The sequence below is a fragment of the Gossypium arboreum genome, chromosome 3 (assembly GCF_025698485.1).
Source record: "Gossypium arboreum isolate Shixiya-1 chromosome 3, ASM2569848v2, whole genome shotgun sequence".
NCBI lineage: Eukaryota > Viridiplantae > Streptophyta > Magnoliopsida > Malvales > Malvaceae > Gossypium > Gossypium arboreum.
Genome location: NC_069072.1, coordinates 38,949,041 through 38,975,321, shown reverse-complemented (window position 1 = coordinate 38,975,321; position 26,281 = coordinate 38,949,041). Strand labels below are relative to the sequence as shown.

The 26,281-nt window shown below is 31.7% G+C and overlaps 1 protein-coding gene and 1 non-coding gene across 2 annotated transcripts; one reads left to right on the top strand and one right to left on the bottom strand.

The window, feature by feature from the left end:
- Positions 1–5,162: 5,162 nt before the first annotated feature.
- Positions 5,163–5,264, top strand: LOC128291295 (small nucleolar RNA R71). The gene has a single exon (XR_008281071.1). It is a non-coding gene; the product is annotated as a small nucleolar RNA R71 (small nucleolar RNA).
- Positions 5,265–10,614: 5,350 nt separating this feature from the next.
- Positions 10,615–16,555, bottom strand: LOC108475600 (MACPF domain-containing protein At1g14780-like). Its single transcript, XM_017777581.2, has 8 exons — positions 16,135–16,555; positions 15,817–16,058; positions 12,433–12,625; positions 12,230–12,304; positions 11,907–12,090; positions 11,632–11,801; positions 11,429–11,493; positions 10,615–11,336 (listed from the first exon to the last, which is right to left on the bottom strand). Exons 1-8 carry the CDS (start codon positions 16,369–16,371, stop codon positions 10,712–10,714), a joined length of 1,791 nt encoding a protein of 596 aa, XP_017633070.2. The 5' UTR covers positions 16,372–16,555; the 3' UTR covers positions 10,615–10,711.
- Positions 16,556–26,281: the final 9,726 nt, after the last annotated feature.

Sequence of the window (26,281 nt, the reverse complement as noted above, 5' to 3'; positions counted from 1 at the left end):
CTAGATAGATTTGTGGTTGTGTTTATTGACGATATCTTGATCTATTCAAAGACGTAATCCGAGCATGCTCAAAGACTTGAGAATTGTACTACGATATTAAGGAAAACAGTTATATGCAAAATTTAGTAAATGTGAATTTTGGCTTCATGAAGTGGGATTCTTGGGTCACATTGTGTCGAGTTGATGGTATACTGGTAGATCCGAGTAAGGTGTCACGGTGATTAATTGGAAAACTCTAAAGAATGTTACGAAGTGCTAAGTTTCCTTGGATTAGCTGGTTACTATCGTCGATTTGTGAAAGATTTTTCACCGATTGCTTCACCGATAACTAAATTATTACGAAGAATGTTGAGTTTGTATGGTCCGATGAGTGCCAACAAAGTTTTGATCAATTAAAGAAAATGTTGACAGAGGCTTGGTGTTAACTCACTGAATCGTGTGCCATATGTAGTATATAGTGATGCGTCTCGAATGGTTTAGGTTGTGTATTGATGCATCAGAAAAGTTGTAGCATATGCTTCTCGACAGCTTGAAACCACATGAGAGGAACTATGCTACACATGATCTTGAGTTAGTCGCCATAGTATTTGCTTTAAAAATTTGGAGACACTACCTATATGGAGAGAAATGTTATGTGTATATGCACCATAAAAGTTTGAAATATTTAATGTCTCGAAAGAGCTGAATTTGAGACAGAGGCGATGGTTAGATTTGTTGAAAGATTACGATCTTATCATTGATTATCATCCGGGTAAGGCAAATGTAGTGGCAGATGCACTTAGTGAAATCATCATTATTTGCTCTTGAAGCGTTAAATGCTCATTTTTCATTAATGAAAATGGTTCTATATTAGTTGAATTAAAGACAAAACCAGATTCTTTCAACGAATTTGGGAATTGCAAGATGAAGATCCGAAGTTGGTGTTGAAACGACAAATGGTTCGGGATAATTTGAACTTAGATTACTCTATTGATAATAGTGGTATGTTATACGATCGTAATAGAATTTGTGTCCCGAATAATCTAGAATTGAAGAAGGATATCTTATCAGAGGCTCATAGTAGTATGTACTCGATTCATCCGGGTAGTATGAAGATGTATTGTGATTTGAAAAAATGTATTGGTGGCCCGGTATGAAACGGAAATTTGTGAATTTGTGGCAAAATGTTTAATCATCAACAGTAAAAGTGAACATCAAGTGCCTACTGTGTTTGTTACAACCCGTAATGATTCCGAATGGAAGTGGGAACATGTGACGATGGATTTTGTATCTGGATTGCCGGTGACTCAAGAAAAAGATTCGATTTGGGTGATAGTAGATGATTAACTAAATCGGCACATTTTATTCCGGTCGTAATGCATTTTTCACTTGATAAGTTAGCGGAATTATATGTGTCGAAATTGTGAGATTACATGGGTGCCGACATCAATTATTTCGATCGAGATCCGAGGTTTACTTGAGATTTTGGTATAAACTACAGGAAGCTTTAGGTACTAAGTTAAAATTTAGTACGACTTTTCACCCTCGCATGGATGGACAATCGAGCGAGTGATTCAGATTTTGGAAGATATGTTAAGGTGTTGTATACTCGAGTTCGATGGCGGTGGGAAAGGTACTTACCTTTAGTGAATTTGCTTATAATAACAGTTATCAAGCTAGTATCAAAATGGCACCGCTTGAAGCTCAGATGGAAAGAAGTGCGAGAACCCCATTGTATTGGTCGAATTAAGTGAATCGAAATTAGTCTGAGTGGATTTAATTCGGAAACTAAAGAGAAAGTTCAGATTATTCGGGAAAGTTTGAAAGTCGCTTCCGATCGTCAAAAGTCGATGCTGATTTGAAAAGAAGAGATATAGAGTTCAATGTGGGTGATCGTGTGTTCTTGAAAGTTTCTCCGTGGAAGAAAGTTTTACGGTTTGGTAGAAAAGGAAAGCTTAGTCCACGATTTATCGGACCATACGAAATCATTGAGAGGATCGGTCCGGTAGCTTATAGATTGGCCTTGCCTCCAGAATTTGAGAAGATCCATAATGTATTTCATGTATCTATGTTGAGACGATATAGATCAGACCCTTCACATGTGATTCCTCATACTGAGATAGAGCTACAATCAGATATGACTTATTCGGAGGAACCAGTGAAAGTATTAGCTCGGGAAGTTGAAGAACTACGGAATAAACGAGTACCGTTAGTAAAAGTGTTATGGCATCGACATGGATTGGAGGAGGCAACCTGGGAAACAGAGGAGTCAATGAGATCACAATATCCAAATCTATTTTCAGGTAACAAATTTCGAGGACGAAATTTTTAAAGGGGGGAGAGTTGTAACGGCCTAATTTTCAGTGTTGTCGGAAATGGTGATTTGAGATCACTAAATTCGACAAATAAGATTGAACAAGATAGTAATTTAATATTTATGAGTCAAGTAAGAATTTAGAAGAATTTGTGAAATGGTGAAATTAGTGAATTAAAAGAATTTATTAGGTCAAACGGGTCAAAAATGAGGTATCGAGACCTCAAAGTTGAAAATCGAGCTATAAATATTTTTATAAATATTTATGGAGTGTCATTGAGTTAGTATTAAAGTTCCGTTAGAAAATTTTAACGTTTGGATGGCTAATTAATTAAAAGGACTAAATTGAAAATAGCGCAAAATTTGTTAAATTGTGAGTAAATAGCTTAAGTATTTAAAAGATGGATTTAAAGAGCAATTAGACCCAAAGGTTAATGGCTGGACGGTTTGGGTATGAAATAAGCAAGAAAACAATGTGAACAAGGGCAAAATTGGAAATAGCATAAAAGTTAATAGTTAAATAATGATGTAATTGAAAAATCTAGACATTTCTTCATATTTTCTCAGCTAAAACGCCATAGAAGGTCTGGGGAAAGCTGGTTTTCATATTTTACATCATGTGAGTTTAATTCTTACTTTTCTTGATAATTTTATGTTTTTATGACTTTTACAATTAGGTCCACTTGTAGAACTCATTAGTTTTTGATTTTATGGGTGAAATTGGAAGTTACCCTGGATGGATAAGGGAATTTTATGATGAATTATTATGAAATTTAAGTTCTAATTTTATATTAAGGTGGTTTTATTAAGTGATTTTGATAGGAAATGATATTTAGGACCTAATTGTGAAAAAGTTGTGAATTGAAGGTTTCTGTTGAAATTAAGAATATAAAAGGTTTTGAAATAGTTTATAATAATAAAATAAAGTGTTAATTGAGAAAAATTAGTTCAATTGATGGGTGAATTGAGAAGGACTAAATTGTGAAAATTGTAAATTTTGGGGTAAAAGTGCAATTTCGAAATTTGAACAGCATAAATTGTGAAGTGAAATAGAATTGAAATGGATGCTAATGAAGGAATGATTTTATAATTATAGATCAAGAAAACGAATGAATCGTGGAAAGGAGAAAATTCAAGAATAGTCCCTAAATTTCACGACTTTTACAAATTAGTCCGTAAGTTCATATGGCAAAGTTCAATGTTTTGTTATGAAAATCTTATGATTGTTAAAGTATTTTATTGTTGATGAATACTATCAATTTGCATTAACTAATAAATAATGTGTAACTAAAAGTACAAATTAGTAGGAACAATGGATTTGAGTGCCTCTATTCGTGACCTCGATGAATTGACGAAAAATATGTGATAAGTGCGCTTGCTTAAGACCATAGCTGGGCTATGGCATCGGTGCAATGTGATAATGTGACTCAGATAAGACCATAGTCGGGCTATGGCATCGGTATAATGTGATAATGTGATTCCGTATAAGACCATGTCCGGGATATGGCTTTCAGATGATATGTGAACCGTGTAAGACCATGGCAAGGCTATGGCTTCGTGTGTGATGCGATCAATGTGAAAGTCCATAGTTTACTATGGCAATGTGATAATGAAGCACTCAATTCCCTTATTGTTCCCTAATTTGACAATGAAGTAAATGAGAAATGGGCCTAAGGGAGTTAAATTGTGAGTTGCCATATGGAAATTATTCCAATGAGTTATTAATGAAATTGTGATTTGGAGGATGAAATAGTTAAACTAATAGATATATGATTGTATACGATATTTTATATGATTTGTGTTTATATGCCTATGAGCTTACTAAGCTTCAATAAGCTTACTTGTGTGTGTTTAATATTTTTATGTAGATTGACTTGAAGTGAAGTGGGTAGATCGGATCAACACAACAGGGCACACTATTCAGATCAATTCCGGTAGTTTTTGTTTTATGTTTAAAGATTTATATGGCATGTATAGAGTTTGAATGAATTGAAGTAAAGATGTTATAAACTAGTTAACAATATTTGTACTAAAACAGTTTTCGTAAGTAGCAGTAGTTTGACTTTGAAAATCACTAAAAATAGTAGAAATGGAATTAAATAATGAATAAATTATGGAATCGAATCTTGATGAGTTTATTTTCATATGGAAGAAGCAAAACAGGTATATGAGCTATATTTTATGAGATGTTTAAATTTTTGTGAAACAGGGCCAGAGCGATTTCTGGATCCCCTGTTCTGACTTTGGAAATTCACCATAAATTTTACAAAGATAATTAGAAGTCATACTTTATATGTACAGATTCCTTATTGAGTCTAGTTTTATTAGAGACAAACGTCATAGTCATTGAATCTCTGTACAGAGAGATATCTGATTCGTAATACACAAAGGTCAGAGTAGTCAAACCCTGAAACAGGGGAGATTTTAAATAATAAACTGTACTAATTGGCTTGACCAAAAATTCTAGAAAAAAATTGGTAAGTAGATATATGAGTATAAATTCAGAGAAAATTTACGGATTTGGATTTCGAGTTTTATAACTCGAGATATGAATTATTTAGAAACTATGACACAGTTGGACAGCTTGTCTGAAAAGTATTATATAAATTATCTAAATTTGGTTAAGTGCTCAAATAAGTTTAGTAGTGCCTTGTGCTCGACTCCGGCAACGGTCTCGGGTAAGGGGCGTTACACGTCCTTTAATAGAGATTACCATAAAGGCTTCCTTTTAATAGAGATCACTAGAAAGGCATCCATTCAGATATAGCCACAAAGGCATCCTTGTACGAAAATTGCCACCAAGGCACTTCTTTTAGGTTGCATTACACAAGCTTCTCCTTATAGATTACCAAGCTTCATATAGTTTTTCATGCATTGGACATTTCTAAAGCAATTCTTTAAATCGTTCCCAAGCTTCATATAGTGTTTCATCCTCTAATTGCTGAAAAGATGTGATGTCATTTCTAAGCTTGACATTCATATTTGGTAGATTATACCGTAGCAAAAGCCTCTGGCAAAGATCATTCCATGATGCCACTATTCCTGACGGAAAATTTTTTAACCATGCTTTCGCACAATCTCTTAGAAAATATGGAAATAGTTTAAGTCGCAAAGCATCTTCAGGAACACCCTGTTGTCTAAACGAGTCACAAACCTCTAAAAAAAGTCTTAAATGCAGTCTTGGATCTTCTGTAAATAATCCTCTAAATTTTCCTACTATTTGCAACATCTAAAACATTATCGGTTTCAGCTCGAATTGTTGAGCTTGTATGTGCAATCTGACTATCCTTAGATTCAGGTCAACCAAAATTGGCACAACATGCTCTCAGATTGGTCTATTTCAGTCATCTATTACCTGACCAATAGGAGGATTAACATTTTGACCATTTGGATTAATATTGAGACCAGGACCATTTGGATTATCATTGAGATCGAGATCATTCCTGTTTCTAGTCAATTTTCTCAGTTCTTTTCACCTTCTTCGCAAAGTTCTCTCAATCTCTAGGTCAAAAGGATACTCTTTGTTAGCAGGAATGCCTCTTCTCATACACTACTGGCAAATCTGTAAAAATTAAATTAAACTAATGGAATTAAATAAAATAACTAAACCAAATTACACCAAATTACCGATCATTGGCAACGACACCAAAAACTTGTCGCATGTGAAATGATATGCGATTTGTGCAAGTATACACGTCGAATCAAGTAATAAACTGATGAGTGAGTATCGTTCCCATGAGGATCAAATTGAGGCACAAAAATGGTCAAGTTATTATAATATAGTGTTATTAATGCTATGGCAAAAACAATAATAAGAATGCAGTATTAATCTAAAGGAATAGTGATATACGCAGTATATGTAACTGATAAATAATTGGAAATGCTATGACAATGCAAGGGTAAAAATATAATGGTAATTATGAGAATAATTATGCGAATAACAAATAAATGAACAAATAAACAACTAAGGATGCTATAGAAAAGATTCTACGGCAAGGGATAAGGGATATACGATATTGATATGGAAGGTTGGGATTATTAAGAATCTACCATTTCTACTTAATGCCTCGGCAAAATTGTAATCAATCTACTGTTCAGAAGAGTTCTAAAGTGGTCTGCTTCTTTCGAGAGCAGAAACCTCAAGTTACCTTGCCCATGTCTATAGGCCTTTAATACGGTACCCTGCATTATTTCCTTCTGTATGAACGCTACTCTATGTCTAGAGTCTACTACAAGTATCTGTCGAGTACTTGATCATATCATTCAATTTCGGTCCAACTAATCCAACTTTTCTAGAATTAAATTAGTTTATGGGCATGCTGCACTGCCGTCTATGTTTAAGGGTTACACAGTCATCTATGTTTAAGAACTACACACATACAATTTAGAAATAAAAACAATTGAATGAAACAGTAAATTAATTCATATATATGCTTCAACCATTAAAGAAAATAAAGGTTTCATAAAGTAATCCCAACCCTATGAGATTTAGCTCATGGGTTGGCAAATAGAATTCAAAACCAAAATATCATTCAACATCGTTTTCATCAAATAAATTCACAGAGAAATAGTTAAGAAATAACAGAAGAATGCCGGGAAGATAGCTTTTGCGTGCCCAGTTCATACTTCAACGGCACAATGTCCTGTGGCGGCTGAGAGGGACTACCTTCATCTTCCTCTTTCCTTCTCTACTCAATTGCTACCTTCTAGTTTCACCTATGGATATCTTCTATTTTGTTCGCTATTTAGGGTTTCCTCTTTTGACTTTTTATAGCTTTTTCCTAGCGTAAATCCAACAACCCATATTTATCTTCTCCTCTTTTTATTTTTTTTTAGGATAAAAATCAAAATCCTAGGATTATCTTCTCCTTCTTTTTAGGCATATTTTTCTAGTACAAGTACAGTTTGGCTAAAATTAGTAAGCATTGGGTGTTGACTCGGTCTTCCTGGAATTGTCACGGTATTTGTACTGACAAAATGTCCAACCTTTTACCCCAACAAACCTTCACTCATTTATTTCTTGTTCCTCAACCTACACCTACCAAACCACCAAACACAGCCCTACCACAGGCAATTAAAAGTGCCTAATATTTAAACACAATCCAAGCTCCTAATGAAATGATGAAAATATGGATGAAATGTCCTAAAATGCAACTAAATGTAACTAAGTACAATCAATTAGTGTTTCTGATGATAAGGATTTGCCTAAACTCACCGTTGTGAAGTTTGCCCTTAATCACTTGTACTTACCCAATAGTACTTTCCATATTCCATATGATGGCATGGCCCAGTAATGGTCTTACACTAGAGATTCGTGTTTCTAGTCCCGACGGACCCTTTAGACAACTTCGGAGACATACACAGACACTTTATGCAAACTCATACTTGATAGACTTATTCCTTTTAGACTTCTTCATGAAAAATGGATTCGTGCTTCTTGATATGTAACATATCCCTTTAAACTTCATGCATAGACCCTTTACGCAGTGACTTACTTATGATAGACACAACCATGTTTTCAAACATATTTTATATGCATACACTTCTTTACTTATCAGGTTCAATTTCATGCTATAGTCACTTAGCACAGAAATATCTAGAGTACAAACATAAATGTAAGAGTTAGTCTAGAGACTCACTTGTCAACCTCAATAGCAGCTTGGGCTCCAAGTTTGCACATCCACATGTAGACTCTTGAAAGTCATTCTACACCTTTTTATTTACACTTAAGCAAGCTCACTTTAGCAGGAAAAACTTATGTGAGTCTAGAACACTTACCACAGGTGAATGAACAACTCTATACTTGAACTCCGATCTTTAGTCTTACAATCCCCTGATCAACAACTATATCAAGGTAGCAATCGTGCTCTTTTTAAATAGAGAGGAGATGATAACTTTCCTTCCTTTAGAAGCTTTTTTCGTGAAACTTGACACGTGTCACTCAACTTTCAAACTTTCCCTCATTGATGGCTTACAGTTGTAAGGAAACGTGTATAAGAATCCAAAATCTTTTCATATTTTTTATTTGATCGATCGTTCATTTCTAACTATCTCGTTAGTGTATAATCTACATATTGACTAAATTAACTAGGCGTGATGTAACCTTGGCGACATCCTCTACCACTCATGAACCCTTGACATATTTTTCCAATTCCTCATTCTACATGTACACATACTTTACGGAGCATATTCATTGCTTTAAATTTCTATTATTGCCTATGCGCCATACTAACGCTCCAAAACATTAATTAGGGGAGTAGGATCGTGCCAACCAAATTTCTTTTGACCTGTACACCCAGAATCAAGATTTCACTAAGTCTAGATGTTACACCTTAAATACTTCTGTAACACCCCTAAATCGTATGTTGTTGGAATAGGGTTATGGAACATTACCAGATAAACAAAATATTAAACCATTCAAATCATACATTAATACAAACATAATCAAATTTCATTCAAACACATCCATAATGTCCCTTAATCGAGCTCTCGAGGCCCTAAAAATACTATAGAAACAATTCGAGACTAAATCAGAAACATTTGAAAATTTTAGGAAAAATTTGAAAAATTTGGACTGTAGGGGTCACACTACCATGTGGCCAGACACGTCCGTGTCTCAAGCCGTGTAGACATTCGAAATAGGGATACATGGTCGTGTCCCAGCCTGTGTTCATACCCGTGTAATTCACTGACTTAGGTCACACGGCCAAGCTATACGCTCGTGTGTCAAGCCGTGTACCCTTTGAAATGATCTCACACGCTTCTGTGGCAAGCCGTATGCTAAGCCGTATAATAGCCTAACTTACATGTCTTGAATCTACAGGAGACATACGGCCGTTTGAGCACTCAATTTTGACATTTGAGCACTCAATTTAGCAAAAAGGACTAAATTGTAAAAAGTGTAAAAGTTGAGTTCTACATGCTAGAGGTGTCTAATTGTTATGAGATTTTAAATTGAAGGTCCTTAGATGGTAATTAGACCATTTTAATTTAAGTTGGACATAAATAGACATGAGGTAAGAGAATTTTAGTGTTTTAAGAAAATGCATTTTAGTCATTTAGTTAATAAAAGAATTAATAATCAAATTAAAAGCCAATTTTTGCTCATCTTCAACCCTTGGCCAAAAATTTTAAAGGGGAACCATAGATAACGTTTTTTCATCTTTTCAAGCTCGATTGTAAGTCCGTTATTGCCTCGTTTTTAATGCTCTTTACATTTTTGAAGTCGTTATCACTCGATTTATCTATTTCTACCATTAATTTGAGAAATTATTAAGGTCTAGGGTTTGACCCTTGTTAGATATGTGTGTATTTTGATGTCTAATGGTAGAAAATGTGTGTTTGGTTATGATAAACAACTTTTGCTAAGTGATTTTTGATGAAAATGTCAAAAGGACCAATTTGTAAAAATGTTATAAAATGTGTAACAGTGTGATTAAATGGAAAATTTACAACCTAGAAAGAAAGGAAGAACTCGGAAAAAATAAATAAAATAAAAGAATTTGGAAAACCCTAAAAATCCTATGGATTTAATGAACAATAGGGGCACTAATTCTCTGTTGTTGCCTTGGTAGTGTCGCTGCTACTGCTTCCTTTGGCTCCTCAACTCACTCTCAACCTCCCCCGAAGCCTTCTTAGCCTTTCATCAGTAGTTTTAGGATTTTCAAAAGCTCAAGGATTAAGCTTTGATTTTTTTTTGGCTTTTAAGATATTTTCTTAGAAATACAAGGCAAGATTTTGAGAAGATGAGGAAGAGAGAAGTGTTTTGATAGTCGGATAAGTCGGAGAAAGCCATGGATGGCGGTAACTCATGATGGTAGAAACTAGGGCTATAAGAAGAGGAATGAGAAGAAAAAGAAGAGACGATACAAAATTTAAAAAAAAATCAGGGATAAAAGTCAAAAAGAAAAATAAAAGTTTTTTTGAAAAAAATTATATTATGACATCATTTATGTCACGTGTTACAATCTTATTCCGCCATTTGTCCTAAACTTAAACTTAGCGGCATTAGGCTCAAGTATCGATTTAGTTGACGGAAAAAAAAAAGTTCGAGTATCAATTTAAGACAAAAAAAGTCATAAGTATCAATCCAGGAGAAGTGTACAAATTCAAGTACCAATTTTATATTTAATCCTATTTTATACCCATATATATATATATATATATATAAGAAGAGGGAAGTATCAATTAGATATTGTAAAACATTGTCATAAACAATTAATTAATTCAAGTAAGTATTTGCACATCAAAATCGAAGTATGCTTAGTAAGTGCTTTAAACACGGCCACATTTACAATTTTCCATACATTTTCATGTGAAACCCCCCTTCTCCTCCCGAGGCAAGGGAAAGAAATCAAAATTGAAAAAAAAAAAATTCTCTACGAGATTTAAATTAATCCCCAAAGGATCATATGTTAGCTAACATATATTTAACAAAGAAAACTTTACAAGCAAACTTATCTTCCCTTTCTCCGCTTGTAACCTGGCACCTGTAACCAGCCAATATCCTGGACTATCTTGAGGCCCTTTACATAATTGCGACGTTTCTACGAACTTCAATAGCTTTGGTGTTTGAACCGGCACCGGTGGCCCTGTTGGGTACACTGCGGAATCCACCACAACCGCCACCTCCTCCTTTTCTTTCAAAGCGTTGCCCGTTAGGGATTGGCTTATCGCTGAAAGTAAACCCGACCTTTGTGAAAACCCTGAGTCGGCTTGCGCCCAACTTGACTGCACTATGAAAAAACCAGACACCTTGGAAAACAACAGTCTGAGATGGAGAACACTCTTGGAGTCGTGTTTCTTTACGTTCAACTGTGCGCCGGTGACGATGAAAACGGCGTCTTTTCCAGCGGCGGTGGTCCATTCCGGGTTGTATTTGACTGGGGCAGTGCATACATGGGAAAACTTTTTGCGATGAATGGCTTCGAAGAACCGAACAGGATCGTCTCTATCTTCCGATGCTTGCCAGTATTGCATGTCGTCCATCTTGTTTTCGAATGTTTTTGGTAGGTTACATAGATATTGAAGGTGAATTGCTAGCCTGAGAAACGAAAAGAAAAAAAAAATTCAGAATTTTATAGTTGAAAAAAAGGTTATTTGATCACTGTAAATTTCATAGTTATTCAGAGATACCTATCGCATTTGAAGCCCTCAAGATACAAACGCATTCCAGTGATTGGCCTCATCCCTACTATGACCTGATGATAGACACCAGTTCAGTTTATTGAATCAAATAGATTACTGATTTTCAATTCCATCGATTCGGTACTTCAGTCTAGTTCAGTTTTGTATTCCGTATATGAATGTATGCAGAGGTTTTAATATATATAATGTACCTGAGAAGTGTTTACATAAAGCTTTGGACCCATTAAATTGAAATGAAGGGCTGGTGATGAAGAAGCTCTTTTGGGGGAAGGACCCAATGGAAGGTCATTGTGAATGGGAGCCCAAATCTTGTGTGATTGGAAGTCAAGAAAGTACTGTAGGTCAGCTATAGGAGGCTTGTCTGCAGTTACATTATAAAAAATTGAAAATGTCATTCCGTTTTTTTTTTTTTTTTCTTAAACTGCGAGTGTTTGAGGTATATTTGAATATGAGAATGGAAACTTACAACGAAGGTATAAGTTGATGGCATGGGATAAGAAACCTTTGCCAGGGACAGCTTTAAGCAGAGAAGTGATGGGAATGAAGTTAAAGTGAATGGCATCAGGCCTTCCAGCAACTGTGGGAAGCCACTCACAATGGCTATTAGCTTCTGGGTCACCTCCCCTTTTGGAACATATAACAGAGATTCCCTGCAAAAGCTCTTCCCTTAGATTAGTCTTTTCCAGCATTATAACCAAAGTTAACAATATTAATATCAGTTCTCCTTAATGTAATTAAATTACCAAACATATAAAAGGAAAATTGAAATTAATGTATGGTTAAACCTACATCTTTGGTACTGACGGAGGGGTAGCTACTGAATGCAAGAGGTAGTTGATCAAAGATATTGAAAGCTTGTGGTACCTGTTCAGCATAAATAAATTAAATTCGGAGAGAAATTAATATTGTTCAAGTATTCAAAACAAAAACACAATAAAATTATATGATATAAATAATTTGTAGGGAGAAAAAACGCAACAAGGATGAGGCACCTTTAGCCTTTGGTCCTTGATGTTGGGGTTAAAAGAGCAAGTGCCTGTAAATAATTGGTCACCAAGGTCATCTAGATGTTTCTTGAGCTGTGAAGGTTGCAAATTTGACGATTTGTCTTGCCTGACCAGGACTACATCTTGGCCACCAATGCTTAATCCCACTATCACGTGCGTCCCGTATTTCTCTATGAATCTGCCAATTATTCCCCCCCCCCCCCCAAAAAAAAAAAATCACATCAAGCAAAGCAGTTCACACTCTTCTCCCAAACTATTTAATGTATAAATTCAATGTATTTTAATCAGTGGACAAATATTTCTTCACAATTCAACCTTCATTTCAAGAACCAAATTGGGAAAAGGAAAATTTTCTTTCATCCCACAGTAACCAGATAATGAGATGGTATGCATATCAATAGACTTAGATTTTAATTTGATTCCTAACATTTGTAAGTTGAATAAAAAAAGGAATATTTTGAAAATTCTTCTTTATTAATAAGATTTTCATAATTACGTTTCAAAGTAAAACAAAATTAGAATTTCTAAAATTAACAATTTTTCATTAAAATTTGAAAGTAGGATTATCCAAAACTTGAATCTACGACTTGATGTAAATAAAACTTTAAGCAACATTAAGTGTCATCATACCAATAACTAGTTGAATCAACATTAGCATATTCATAAAACAATAAATCCCAAAATATATATGCTCTCCAGAAAATTCTAACATATAATTATGGAGGAATAACATGTAGACTTTTGACTTTGAGACCTAGCATAGTCTCTGAGTTTCTTGTATTTAAGTGGATTCTTGAGCATGATCTTTTAATGGAGTTGAACTTTGGATTTTGGATGGACATGAAACTACAACATAAATCTTATATATTTAATAAATACACAAAATATATTTAAAATTTATATCATTTTACACTTAAAATTTTAATAATTGATTTTATATTTTAATATAAATGTGGGAAAAAGTATAAATCAACTGAGTGACTGACAAATGGTTACATTTATTTTATTTTTTTTGAAGAGTAGTAGAGAAGTTGGGAAGGGTGTTGAATTTATGAAAAAGATATTAATTTAACATCCAATGATAAATGTAAATTGATCTTTCTTTTCTTTTCTTTTTCTTTTTTTTGGGGGCGAACACATCCATCATTTAAACAACAAACTTTGACAATTTCATAATTGCATTTTATTATTATTTAATTAAAAACCGTTGACATCATGGCCAATTGATAACCTAACATCTATTTCTAAGGATTACTTGCAATTGTTGACATAATTTTTACCTAAAATTTTTATCTACTTTCTTTTTCTTTGCTAATATAATTAAATTTTTACTTTCACTTCCCATTAACATGATTTATGAATGACAAGATCTTGACAAAGACCCCGATTACTTAGTTATAGAAGTCAACTTTTTCCTTGACATTTTTGTATGAGCAGAAAAGAAATTAACTACTTTCTTTCTCAATAACTAAATTATTTTTACAATGGTTTTGGGTTAAAAATATTAAAGGTTTAGATTTTTTTATATTACCTACTTTTATATATAATTCTCTAAAACTTTTAAATTTAAAGTAAAACGCGTTTAAATATATTTAAATTAATATTTTATTATTATTATAAAATAATAATATTAATTAAATTAAATCTCAATCAACTAAAATGAAAACTTAAATAAATAAGAAAATGCAAACCAAAATAAATTAATAAAAAGAAACATGTGACAAATCTATCATGCCACTTTTCATTATAGAATTGTGTAATATTATAATATAAAATTTTAATTATAAAATATAAAATTACCAATTCTTTTGATATTCTGTAATTTATTTTAAAGAAAGATAAAGAATTAGAAATTTAAAAGAAAATTCATCAGTCCAATTTAATAACAAGTCCAGCATTTTCAAAAGTTTAGTTTGAAATTCTTTATTCATTAAATGAAATAAAATGCACTAATTAACATCCCTTAACATTACAAAACCAAAATTAAAAGTAAATAAAATTATAATTAGAAAGGACAATCAGAGACAACATGTTTTTTTTTCTTATAAAGGTAGAGATTATTCCAAAATAAAATCCATAATAAATATTAATTAAATATTTAAACACAATCCGTTTATCATTTTACTTAAGATTCAGTTAGTTTCTCATAACTGTCCAATTAACTTTGTCATTAGAATGTTACTCTGCAATTTACTATTAAATGGTTAATAATTTATGTTACTATAATTTTCATAAAGTCAAAACTTCTCACTTAAAGACCAAATCAATAAATGTGGCTGGAAATTGAATATAGAAGTCCGCTTAAGAAATATTTACAAAATGAAACGACATTTTCAGCTTTTTTTTTCTTTAAAGAATAAATAATAAAAGTTTGAAATCTAATCCTATAACGTCATTTGCAATAGTAAATCTCATGAAGTCTATCTAAAACTGTTTAAACAGTCTTAATTAATTCACATGCTTTTTTTTTTTTTATTATCTTTTTGTCCTTTTCACACTCTTAAAACATTATTATTATTATTATTATTATTACACTATTTAATTCTTTACTTAAAATTTATCATCTACTGAAATTTTAAACCTAACAAACTAATATATTTTTAAATAAATTTGGACTTAATAAGTTTGCAAGTCATGATACCAACTCAATTTGAATTTATAAAAAAAATCATATTCTTTAAAAAAATCAATCAAATAAATGGATAATTATATTACTTAATTTTCATTTATATATTTCTTTTATAAAAAATTCGTTCACTCTCTAAAAATTCCATTCTCTTGAAATCTATATCTTTAAAAATACTACATCTCCTTTTCTAATAATTTCCATTATCTTAAAAATATAATTTTCTTAAAAGATTAATTATATATCATGATATTTTTTGACCCGACATAATCGGGTAGATTAAAACCAATATTTTTATTTTCATTTTCAATAACTTAGAAAAAAAATCTCAAAACTACACATAACTTAGATTTCATATGCAATTAAATACATGAATTTTGATTTAGTGCAATCACACACATGAAATTTTAATTTTAGTTCAAATGAATATATGAAAATTTTATTTTGATTCAATTACAGATTTAAAGAAATAAATGTATCACTTTCTTTTATATTAGATAAATATAATCATTTGTGTATACAATATGTAAACTTAAAATGGTATTATATTGATAATTGTTTTAGTAATTTGTGAAAATTGAATTAAATCAAAATTCTATATATGTGTAATATTGCATGTTTGACTAAAATTCATGTATAATTTTAAAATTTATCAAAAAAACCAACAAGTATTATGCATAATTAAAAAAACATTATTAATACCAGAAATTGAGGCGAAAAAAGAGCAGTATCTAGATAGTTACCTTGCCAGTGCAGGAGGATCCCAAGCAGAAGGAACATCATTAAGAACTTGATCAGAAAGCACGAGAGGAGATCGATCGATATGGAGATTGAACAACACTATGAAATATCCATCAAGTCCTAAGCATTTGGTTTTGGCTGCATCTTTCGCCCACAGCCCGCTTTGGAATCCGAACATTGAATTGAATTCCCCGGATGGGATTTTTCCCCCTAGACTGCATTTCTGGTTGAAAAACTCCGCCATCTACATCCACAATCATCATAATATTATATATGTAAATCTAAATAATAAATGAAAACAACCAAAGAAATTTACATACCTGATTGAAATCAAGCATATCAGACTGATAACGAGTGCGATCGCCTTTGTCGCATTTGATATCAATGGAAACATCTTTGAAAGCTCCAAAACCAGGTATGGTGATCTCTTTTTTCTCGGTTTCATTGAGTAGAATCAACCTTTCTCTGCCTTTGCAGTACTTGAGTCGAAAATCCGATGTTAAATCGAAGCCTCTTCCCAGGCTGCTAATAGCCTTCTCCACTATTCCATTATTCATCTCCTTAATTATTTCCTTTGCTAATAAGCTATAGAAGAGGCTAGAAATGAATAATATCGAAGGCCGTAGAAATATTCCTGGCTCTTATTTAGAGAATGTTGAGTTGAGACTGGGCATAATATACTTCGGGTGGGAACGCTCTAAAATGCTCCAAACTGTAATCAAATAAACTCTACGAAGTTTCCTTTTCATTCCATTTCTTGGTTTTTAGTTCCAACTTTGACTTGAATTTTTTTTCTTTTCCGGTTTTATTATGCCCCGATCCCTGTACTTTTGAAATTTAGTCTTATTTTTGCTATAGTAACGATATTAGCCCTTAATATTTACACCTTTTATCAACTTGGCCCTTTATTCTTTGAATTTTGAACCTCATCCTTTTCAAAAAAGTTGAACTTTATCATCACCTTTTCAGAAACAATCAACTTTCAAAAGCAATTGAATTGCTGGTTTTTTAATGGACATATTAATGAAAACGTTAAATTTGTAAACATGGCAATCCATGTATATTTCATGATATTTTTAAAAAATTATAATTTTAAAATTTTTATTTTATTTTTGAATACTTTTATAAATTTTAAATTATTTGTTGGTGTGGCATATAAGATAAATAGTGGCATATCAACATGAAGTATGTGTGGATCATCATGTAGGTTGCCATGCTAACATCGTTAAAAAATTGATGTTTTAGTCATCATTTTCGTTTAAAAATAAGTAATTTTAATCTTTTTGAAAGGTTAATGACTAAATTTAGTTAAAAAAAAAGAATAAGGGTCAAATTGATAAAAGATGTAAATGTTGAAGGCTAAATTTATCATTATGCCTTTTTGAAGTTATAACTAAATAACTATATTAAGAGTTGCCAATGAGGTTAAGGTGGAGGCCCTAAGTCTTTGAGTATCCAGGTTCAAGTTGCAATTGCTATGTCTAGGTATTTGTCCCATTGCGTCCTTATGTCATATATGGATTTTACTCAATTCTTGGCTTATTGTGTTTTGTACTAGTTTGATTCTATATCATAGACAATCAAATATATATCTATTCTGATATTTATATTATACTTGTGAATGTATTGTAATTGTAACAGTGACACTTTTAAAAGTTATATCAATAATTTTAGAAAGAATCAATAATTATAAGCATTGAACCAAATAACTTAACTAACTATCCCACACATAGTCTTCTTAGGTGGAGCTCAGAATTAACCCTCATGATCCAAGGCCTCAGGCTTTGCAGAAAATGTCAGTGCCTCGTAGGTTAGTCCCTCTACTTTTTGTATCAAAAAATTAATCCCTCTACTTGCTTGATTTAAAAATCAATGTTCAATTGGTTGATTGAGTCTTAACCAGATTGACATGAGCATTGTTTTTAATGCAAGAGGACGTGAGCTCGAGTGCACTAAAGCGTATTATCCTCATATTTATGGGTTGGGGAGGAGTTATAGGTAATTCTAAGCATTATGTGTATATATATATATATATATATATATATATATATATATATATATATATATATATGATAAGACTTATAATGAAATTGTTAAAAAAATCAATGTTCAATTGTTAATATCGTTAAAGAACTTTTGTTAAATTTTAATATGTGGCATTTTAATATTCAAATATCCAATTTAAAATTTAAAATTAAATTAATAACATATATTCAAAATTAAGAGAAGTGAATTTACAATGTTGTTTATTAAACCAGACAAGTTGAGGGACTAATTTCTTATAATTAAAAGTAAAAGGACTGAATTACAAAAATCCAAAGAGTACAGGGATAGGGGGACAGTGTTAGACTTTTTTATATAAAAAAGATTTTTAATATATATACTATAGCGTTGCTTGTGTATATATCCTTTCACACGAGCTAAGCCTGATTGACGCTTACTGTGTCATAAAATATTAACCCAATGGAGAGGGCGATGCTAAAGATTCAACTTCAACTATTATGAAGAAAACCATAGACTCCAACATGTTGCGTACACACAACCGATTTTTCTTTTTCCATGTTTAACCTATTTACTCCCCGCCTATACTTGTACCCTTTTTAATACATCTTTAATATAGTTTTTTTAATGGTTTTAATCCCTCAAAAATTTAGTCATGAGTTAAGTCATATTCGAATAAGTTGACTGACATTTATAAATTAAATTATATTTTTATATGAGCTGACACTATATATTTTTTTAAATGTATTTTATTCTACAATTATAAGGAAAGATGTATTTCTTACAATAGAAAAAAGACCGCATTCTACGGGAAGTAAGAGAGTTTTAAAAAGGATCAACTATAAAAATAGTTACTTTTGTTTACCTCATATTATGCTTTAGTCATTTATGTTTAAAATGTTATACTTTAGTCATTTATATTATCGTTTTGTTATGAAGTAGTCACTCTATTGTTAAACTCCATTACCTTCTTAACGGCAATCCTACATGATAGTCCAAATGGATTTTAAATACCAACTTGAATGTCCAGTTGCTGAGATGAAAATAGGTTTTAATTTAAATAAATTTAATTTGGATTGTCACGTAGGACATCTAAGTTGGCATTTAAAACCTATTTGGACTGCCACGTAGGACCGTCGTTAGGGAGGTAACGAAGCTTAACGGTAGAGTGACACTTCGTAACAAAACGATAACGTAAGTGACTAAAACGTATCAAATATAAATAATTAAAATGTAATCTGAAACAAACAAAAATAATTATTTTTATAATTTACTTTTTTAGAATTATCTCAATAAAATAAATTATATATAATTGTATGAATAATTAAATTAACCTCCAATTTAAAATATCTCATTTTTAAATATCAAATTTGTGCTATGTATGAAAAGAATGAAAAAAAAAACTCTCGGGATAAATATTCTTAAAGCTAACTGATGTTCAACGGTCTTTAGTTAACGTACTTATGTAAAAATAAATAAATAAATAAATTATCAACTTTTTGATGAAAAAAACAAAACCAACAACGGTTAGATAAAAAATCTTTGTTTAAAAAATGATTGTTCGTCTGTAGCACCCTCAAATAAGAAAAAAAAAAAATTAAAAGACATTCCGAAAATTGTGAAGTAGTTTTATATGTTGTGATAATTTGTGATAAGGTCAAATGACGACGAAAAATGTGCCTATCCAACCAAGACAAATAATTGGAGAGATCAATCATTATTGCAAGGAACTACAAAGGCTGCTTCCAAATTTTAATACGTATTTATTAATCATCAATCCTTTCCCATGCCAATATATCCAACACAGGATTCACATAAAAAGCTCGCATAGAAAACTCGAAAAAACACTGTTTGTAAAATCAAGTTTTTAAAATTTATCTTCAAATTTATTGAAACATAAGCTCGCGTAGAACCACATATAAAACATATTTTTAAAAACATAATCACATATTTTGAAAATAGAGTTTACAGAAAGGTTTTCTAGTTTGTTTGTTTTTTTTTTTAAATCCGTAAGTTCTTAAAAACGCAATGGTTCGTACATAAATAGTAATCTCAAAACACTCACCGATTAGTTGAGAATTTAAATAAGTTTTGCTTTTCTTTGTCCTTGCTGGTAGATGGTCCAGCTGGTTCAGAACATAAATAAACATGCACAAATTACTTAACAAATCACACAATATTCAACATACGAGCGAACCTAGTTTTCTAGATAATTAGCCCTAACAAAATAAAGGCTTACCTTGATTTCTAAGAATTTTGGTTCAGAACAAAGGCTTGACAAAAAGAATAATCGATGAGAAAACTCTCTATGAGAAGGGCTTAATTTATAGACACTAAGTGCTTAATACTCTTAGTATACCCTACTTGTCTTAGGAAAAGGTTACATGCTTGGATAGTGTCCTAATTGGAAAACAAGTCAACTTCCTAATTTAAGTGTAACTCAACTTATACTAGCGAACCCTAATTCACTAAGTCAACTGGCGAACCCCAGCTCGCCAAATCAAATGGCGAATACTCCTTACCACATCCTTAGGCATACACTACTCGCTGATCTTACTGGCGAACTCTACTGAAAGTCTTCTAGCGGACACTAATTCGCTGTACAACTGGCGAGCCCTCTGCTTGCAAAGTCTAAGCTTCCAAACCCTATCTCGGGATGTTACAATGGAAATAACTGAGAATTCATTTAAATTTTTCGAATTATTATTTAATTAATTGAAATTCGAAAATGGAATTAAATTAATTGGTCATTTTGAATTCGTTGAATGTAAAAATTAAATATATTTTCTCATAGATTCTTTTATAGTAAAGTTGTCATGATTTTAACGAAATTAAAATTGGATTGAGAAAATTATTTAGTTTGAAAATTTAATTCATTTAAAATAATATTTATTTGGGAAATAGAAAAACATATATTGGGTTGGATTAAATTATAAAACGTTAACTTAAAAGTATAGGAAGCACATATAATTGCATCCAATAAATGAGAGGCCTGAATCCCTATCATTATACATATAAGGGGAAACACAGCTTATTAGTCGCCCCTCTCTCCTGGTTCAACTAGGGGATTTGTTTTTTTATTATTATTAAATAAGTATTATTTGTATTCTACTAATTCAACTAGGGCACCACTTCCTCTCCATATAAATAGATGGCACCGTAGGGCTAAAATATACAAGTTACACACAAGTTTAAGATATTGTTATTCTACCCAGAAATAGTGAGAATTTATTTCTAAGTATAAATTATATTTTTTGAGAATACCAATTCTATTGATTTCTATAGAGATTTACTTTCCTACTGAAAGTCAAGAAAATTATTTATGGTTTTGTGTTTGAATCAAAATTGTTCGAGGCCACACACAAAGCAGTTTGTGGTATGAGAATAGCAGAAAAGGTCGTTCAGTTAAATGTTAGAAATGTCTAGGATTCGTCTCGCTCAAAGCACATATATTATTTCGGGAAAAAAATTATTGCTATAAATATCATAAACCAGCTCGGTTTTTCAATTTTTTATTTTTATGTTGTGCAAGAAAACCATTTTCGAACCAAATTTTTTTCCAACATAAGGCTCTAACAGAAACTTAGTAGGCATTCGTTTTTGCAACAACATGAGTGGTTATGTTCAAATCGCTCTCAATGGGGCCTTTTCCTTTCTTTTGCAAGTTCCTTCATTTTTCCCATTTAACTCATGTTAAAGGAAATCAAACAAAGGATTAGAAATATGTTCATTATGTGTGCTAGTATTTTGAGACTTCCTGTAACACCCCTAACCCATATCCGTCGCCGAAACAAGGTTACAAAGCATTACTGGAGTTTATAGAGCAATCATAAATAAATCATGTCATTTACTATTCATTTTCCAAAATTTATCATATCATCCCTTTAATGGGCCCTCAAGGCCCAATTTAAGGATTAGAAACGAATCGGGATTAAATTGGGAACTCAAAAAATTTTGCATGAAATTTTACAATTGTTTTCATATACAGAGGTTACACGCCCGTGTGGGTAGGCCGTGTGGCTCACACGGTCGAATGACACACCCATGTCCTAAGCCGTGTGGTATATGAAATAGTTCGCACAGCCGTGTCCCCAGCCGATGTAACTCTCTGACTTGCAAAACATTAAGGTGAAGTTTTTACATGGCCAAGGCACACGCCCGTGTCCTAGGCCGTGTAGCACACACGGCTGAGACACACTCTCGTGTCTCTACCCGTGTGCTCAATTCTAGGCATTCTATTTCTAAATTTTAAGTTGTAGGGGACACACGGCTAGACTACACACCATGTGTATGGCCGTGTGTCACACACAGCTGGGACATACGCTCGTGTCTCTACCCCTGTGGATGAAAATAGGCCATTTTAAAGCCACTTTTCTCACTTTTTTTTTTTTACAATCAACCTGCATACAACTCTTTCATATACCAATATAATTCAACCAATCAACCAATAGAAGCCAAAAATCATGTTTTAAACTTATTAAGCCATCACAAAACTCCCTTGCATACACTTACCATAATAACTCCATTCATTAAATACTAAAACTACTACTATGTTTTTGCATACAAACATAAACATATGAATCATTCACAACCATATGTCAAGTTTCACTATTTTCTAAACTAATCCTATACATGCCATATAAACCATGGGTTGTATTACAAAAATCTATTGGAGAAATCTAGATAGTGTGATTCGATGTGTTGATCCGATCCTCCAAACTCACGTTAATCTACAAGGAACATTTAAACACACAAGAGTAAGCTTATAGAAGTTTAGTGAGTTCATAAGCTTTAAAGATAAATCTTATCAAACCATTTATAAGTAAACATTAAATAGAACATTTCATTAACATTTCCTGCTATTCACAACTTCAATTTGATGAATACTCATAATTGAGCTCAATATCAAATATTTCATAGATTCTTTCACAATAAAATTATATAACACTTACCAATACTTGTCAAATTAGAGAACGTCTTACGGATATGAGTACATCGTTTTCTTGATGCCATAGTCCAACTATGGTCTTACACATATAATACCATGGCCTTGCCATGATCTTTCACTCATTGTGCCATAATCCAATTATGGTCTTGCCTTTAGGATGCCATAGCCTAGCTATGGTCTTACACTTATTCACATATACTGCCATGGTTCAACCATGGTCTTAAGTTCAAAATGCCATAACTCAATTATGGTCTTTTCACTGAAATGCAATAGTCCAGTTATGGTCTTACATTTAACACTTTTCCATGGTCCAACCATGATCTTACTCGTCAGTTCATCACTTCTCAATAAACGATAGTACTCAATTCCTGTGTTCTATTAATTTGAACTTCTGATCCAAATTTTCATATTTTTATAATAATCATAATTTAACAATAAACATAGTATATCATTCATAAATTAACAAATAATCAGGAGAATTCAACCATATGAACTTACCTGGGGTGATTTGTGGAAGTTGTAAAAAGTTTAGGGACTAATAAACTATTTTCTCTTTTCCACAACTTTCTTTGAGCTGTTCGTCTATAATATAAAATTTCCATTCATTAGCATTTAATTTAATTCTAATTCACTTCGCAATTTATTCTCTTCAATTTTCTAAATTTATACATTTACCCCAGATTTTACAGTTTTTTCACTTTAGTCCCTAATCAATTAACCTATCAATTGAACTAATTTTTCTCAATTAAAACTTTATTTCATCAGTCTAAACTATTATATAACCTTTGATATTCAGAATTTTAGCACCAAATCCTAATTCTTATTTTTTTCACAATTAGATCCTAAAATAAATTTCTATTGAAATCACTTAATAAAATCATTATATAATAAAATTAAAGCTTCACTTCTATGTTAATTCATCATAAATACCTAGAACTCATCAATGGTAACTTTCAAAACTATCCATAGAATCAAAAACTAATGAAATCAATAGTTGGACCTAGTTGTAAAAGTCTCAAACATATAAAAATTACAAGAAATAATCAAGAATTAAGCTTACATTGAGTAAAAATATGAAAACTAGCTTCTTGGAGACCTCCTATGGTGTTTTTGGCTAAAGATAAATGAAGAAATGTCTAGAAATTCCATTTAGTCCAATTTTAACTATGAAATTTTTTTTATTTTCCAATTTTGCCCCTTGTTCACTCTAGTTTTGTTGTTTTCTTCTATACACTTGCCGTCCAACTTATTACCCATGTGTCTAATTGCCCATTTGGTCCTCCCTTAATTATCTCTTATACTATTTAATCATTATTCCTTTAATTAACAAGTTTTGCACCTTTTTAACTTTAGTCCTTTTTAATTAATTAACTATCAGAACGTTAAAATTTTCGAAACTTAAATACTAAATCATTAATATAAATATTTATAGCTCTATTTATGAAATCGAGGTCTCGATGCCTCGTTTTTTACTCAATTTACCTATTACACTATTTTAATTCACAAAATTCACTAACTTAAAAATATTTCTAAAATCACATTCGACTCATAAATATTATTTTATCAAATTTTCAAACTTACTCATCGGATTTAGTGAGCTTGAATCATTGTTTTCGACACCACTGAAAATTAGGCTGTTACACTTCCATGCTTCTTACATGGGTATTATGAGACTTCACCCACTTTGGATATGGTTGATTGCCATTATATTTTCCTTTGTATGGCTTCCATTCTGTTTCACTCCTAGTTGGAAGTTGGTTGTTCGACGAACTATTTCAATTTCCCTTTTCTGACAACTGTTTCAATTGTATTTTTTTTTTAGATATAGACACTATTGTATTTTATACCTAATGATAAATGCTAAAAGTAACATGTTTTAACCTCATTCTTAATGCATTTTTGGATAATTATTCGATGTTAATTATGAATTTTATACTCCTACTCCTTTAAAGTCATGTTTTTATGCTTAAAAGAGCATTTGGGAGCAACATGAGTGAAAATTGAAAAATTGGAGCAAGCTACAAGAGCCACACGATTTGACCCATTCCATATGGCCTAGCTAAATGGTCATTTGAACCACACGGGCTATCACACGACCATGTGGTAAGCCATGTCGATTGCTCAAATTTGCACTCTGAATAGTAAAAAAATGTGATTTTTAGGTTTTTCTGGCATTCTAAGATGTATATATGAAAAAAATAAAAAGATAGGAGGGATCGCCATAAAATATTCAAGAAAACAACTTGGAAAACATCATTAATGCCAATTTTGAAGCAGATATTGAAGACTCACATTTTATTTATTAAAAAGCCATCATGAATTTCCTTATTTCTTATGGTTATATTGTATCTTAGATGTTTTTATTTGCAAACATGAACTAATTTTCTAAATATGTAGGGGAGATAAACCCTATGATGGATTCTGTTGTTTGATTTTTATTTTACGCAAATAAATACTTGGATCTTGTTCTCAATTATGTGTGTTTAATTCTTGGTTTGATATTTCTAGACTGTTGATCCATGTTTGATGAGCTTAAATCAGAGGAGGAATAAACCCTATTTAAGAGTAGATCTTGTTTAATTAAGTGGAATGCAATCTTAAAAATGGAACGACAAAAATCTACTGGATTAGAGTCAAATCTACTAGGAGAATCCATAGCTCGAGTTAATGTGATAATAGGGGTTTTAATTAGAAAGAAATTTCAATCAATCAACTAAAGTCAGTTGCTCTCACTCTTGAAAGAGATATTAGCATAATTTAGGGATTTCTATGGATCAAGTTGCTAAGCTATGGATCAAGTTACTAAGTAAATAAATTGCGTAATTTAGATTGATAGTGACATATGAAATCTAGGTGAATTCTTTTTTTGGTATTGTTTCGCTTCTTGGTTATTACTCGATTATTTCCATTTTTTTTCTTTTTCGTGTTCGTAGTTAATTAATTTAGTTCATTTTAGTTTTAATCAAATCACTCAAATTTATCTATTAAATAATAGAAAGACAGTAATTACTTGTATTTTTAGTGTTCGTGGGAATGATATCTTTGCTACCGTAATTACACTATTAATTGATAGGTGCACTTGCCATGGTCAAATTTTTAGTTAATTAACGACGCATCAAGTTTTTTGCGCCAATGTCAGGGACTAAAATATTAGGAAAATTTAATTTCTATTAATTTAGCCTTTTTATTTTTATTTTATTTTTTTGTTTTAATTTTAATTTTTCTTTTGTTTTATTCTTACAAGTTTTTTTGGTTTATGGCTAGAGGCAACTCATTGGAACTAATAATTTTTTACAACAAAATTAAAAAAGACTACTCACAGAAATTGTAGAGAGGTCAGAGAAGCGAGGCAATGTCAATAGATTGTAATAGACGATCAAGAAAAAAATGACATTACTGAGGAGATGGATAATAATCTTGGTAACCAGTCGAACATAATTCAAATGGTGCAACAATATATTCAGTTTGATGGGTTACAAGATGAAGATCTGAATGCTCATTTGACTAACTTTGTAGAG

Coding starts and splice junctions, on each gene's coding strand:
- LOC108475600 (XM_017777581.2), bottom strand. CDS start 16,371: ATGAATAATGGAATAGTGGAGAAGGCTATTAGCAGCCTGGGAAGAGGC. Junction 12,305..12,432: donor TCAAGGACCAAAGGCTAAAG/GTGCCTCATCCT, acceptor TATGCTGAACAG/GTACCACAAGCTTTCAATAT. Junction 11,802..11,906: donor CATCAACTTATACCTTCGTT/GTAAGTTTCCAT, acceptor ATGTAACTGCAG/ACAAGCCTCCTATAGCTGAC.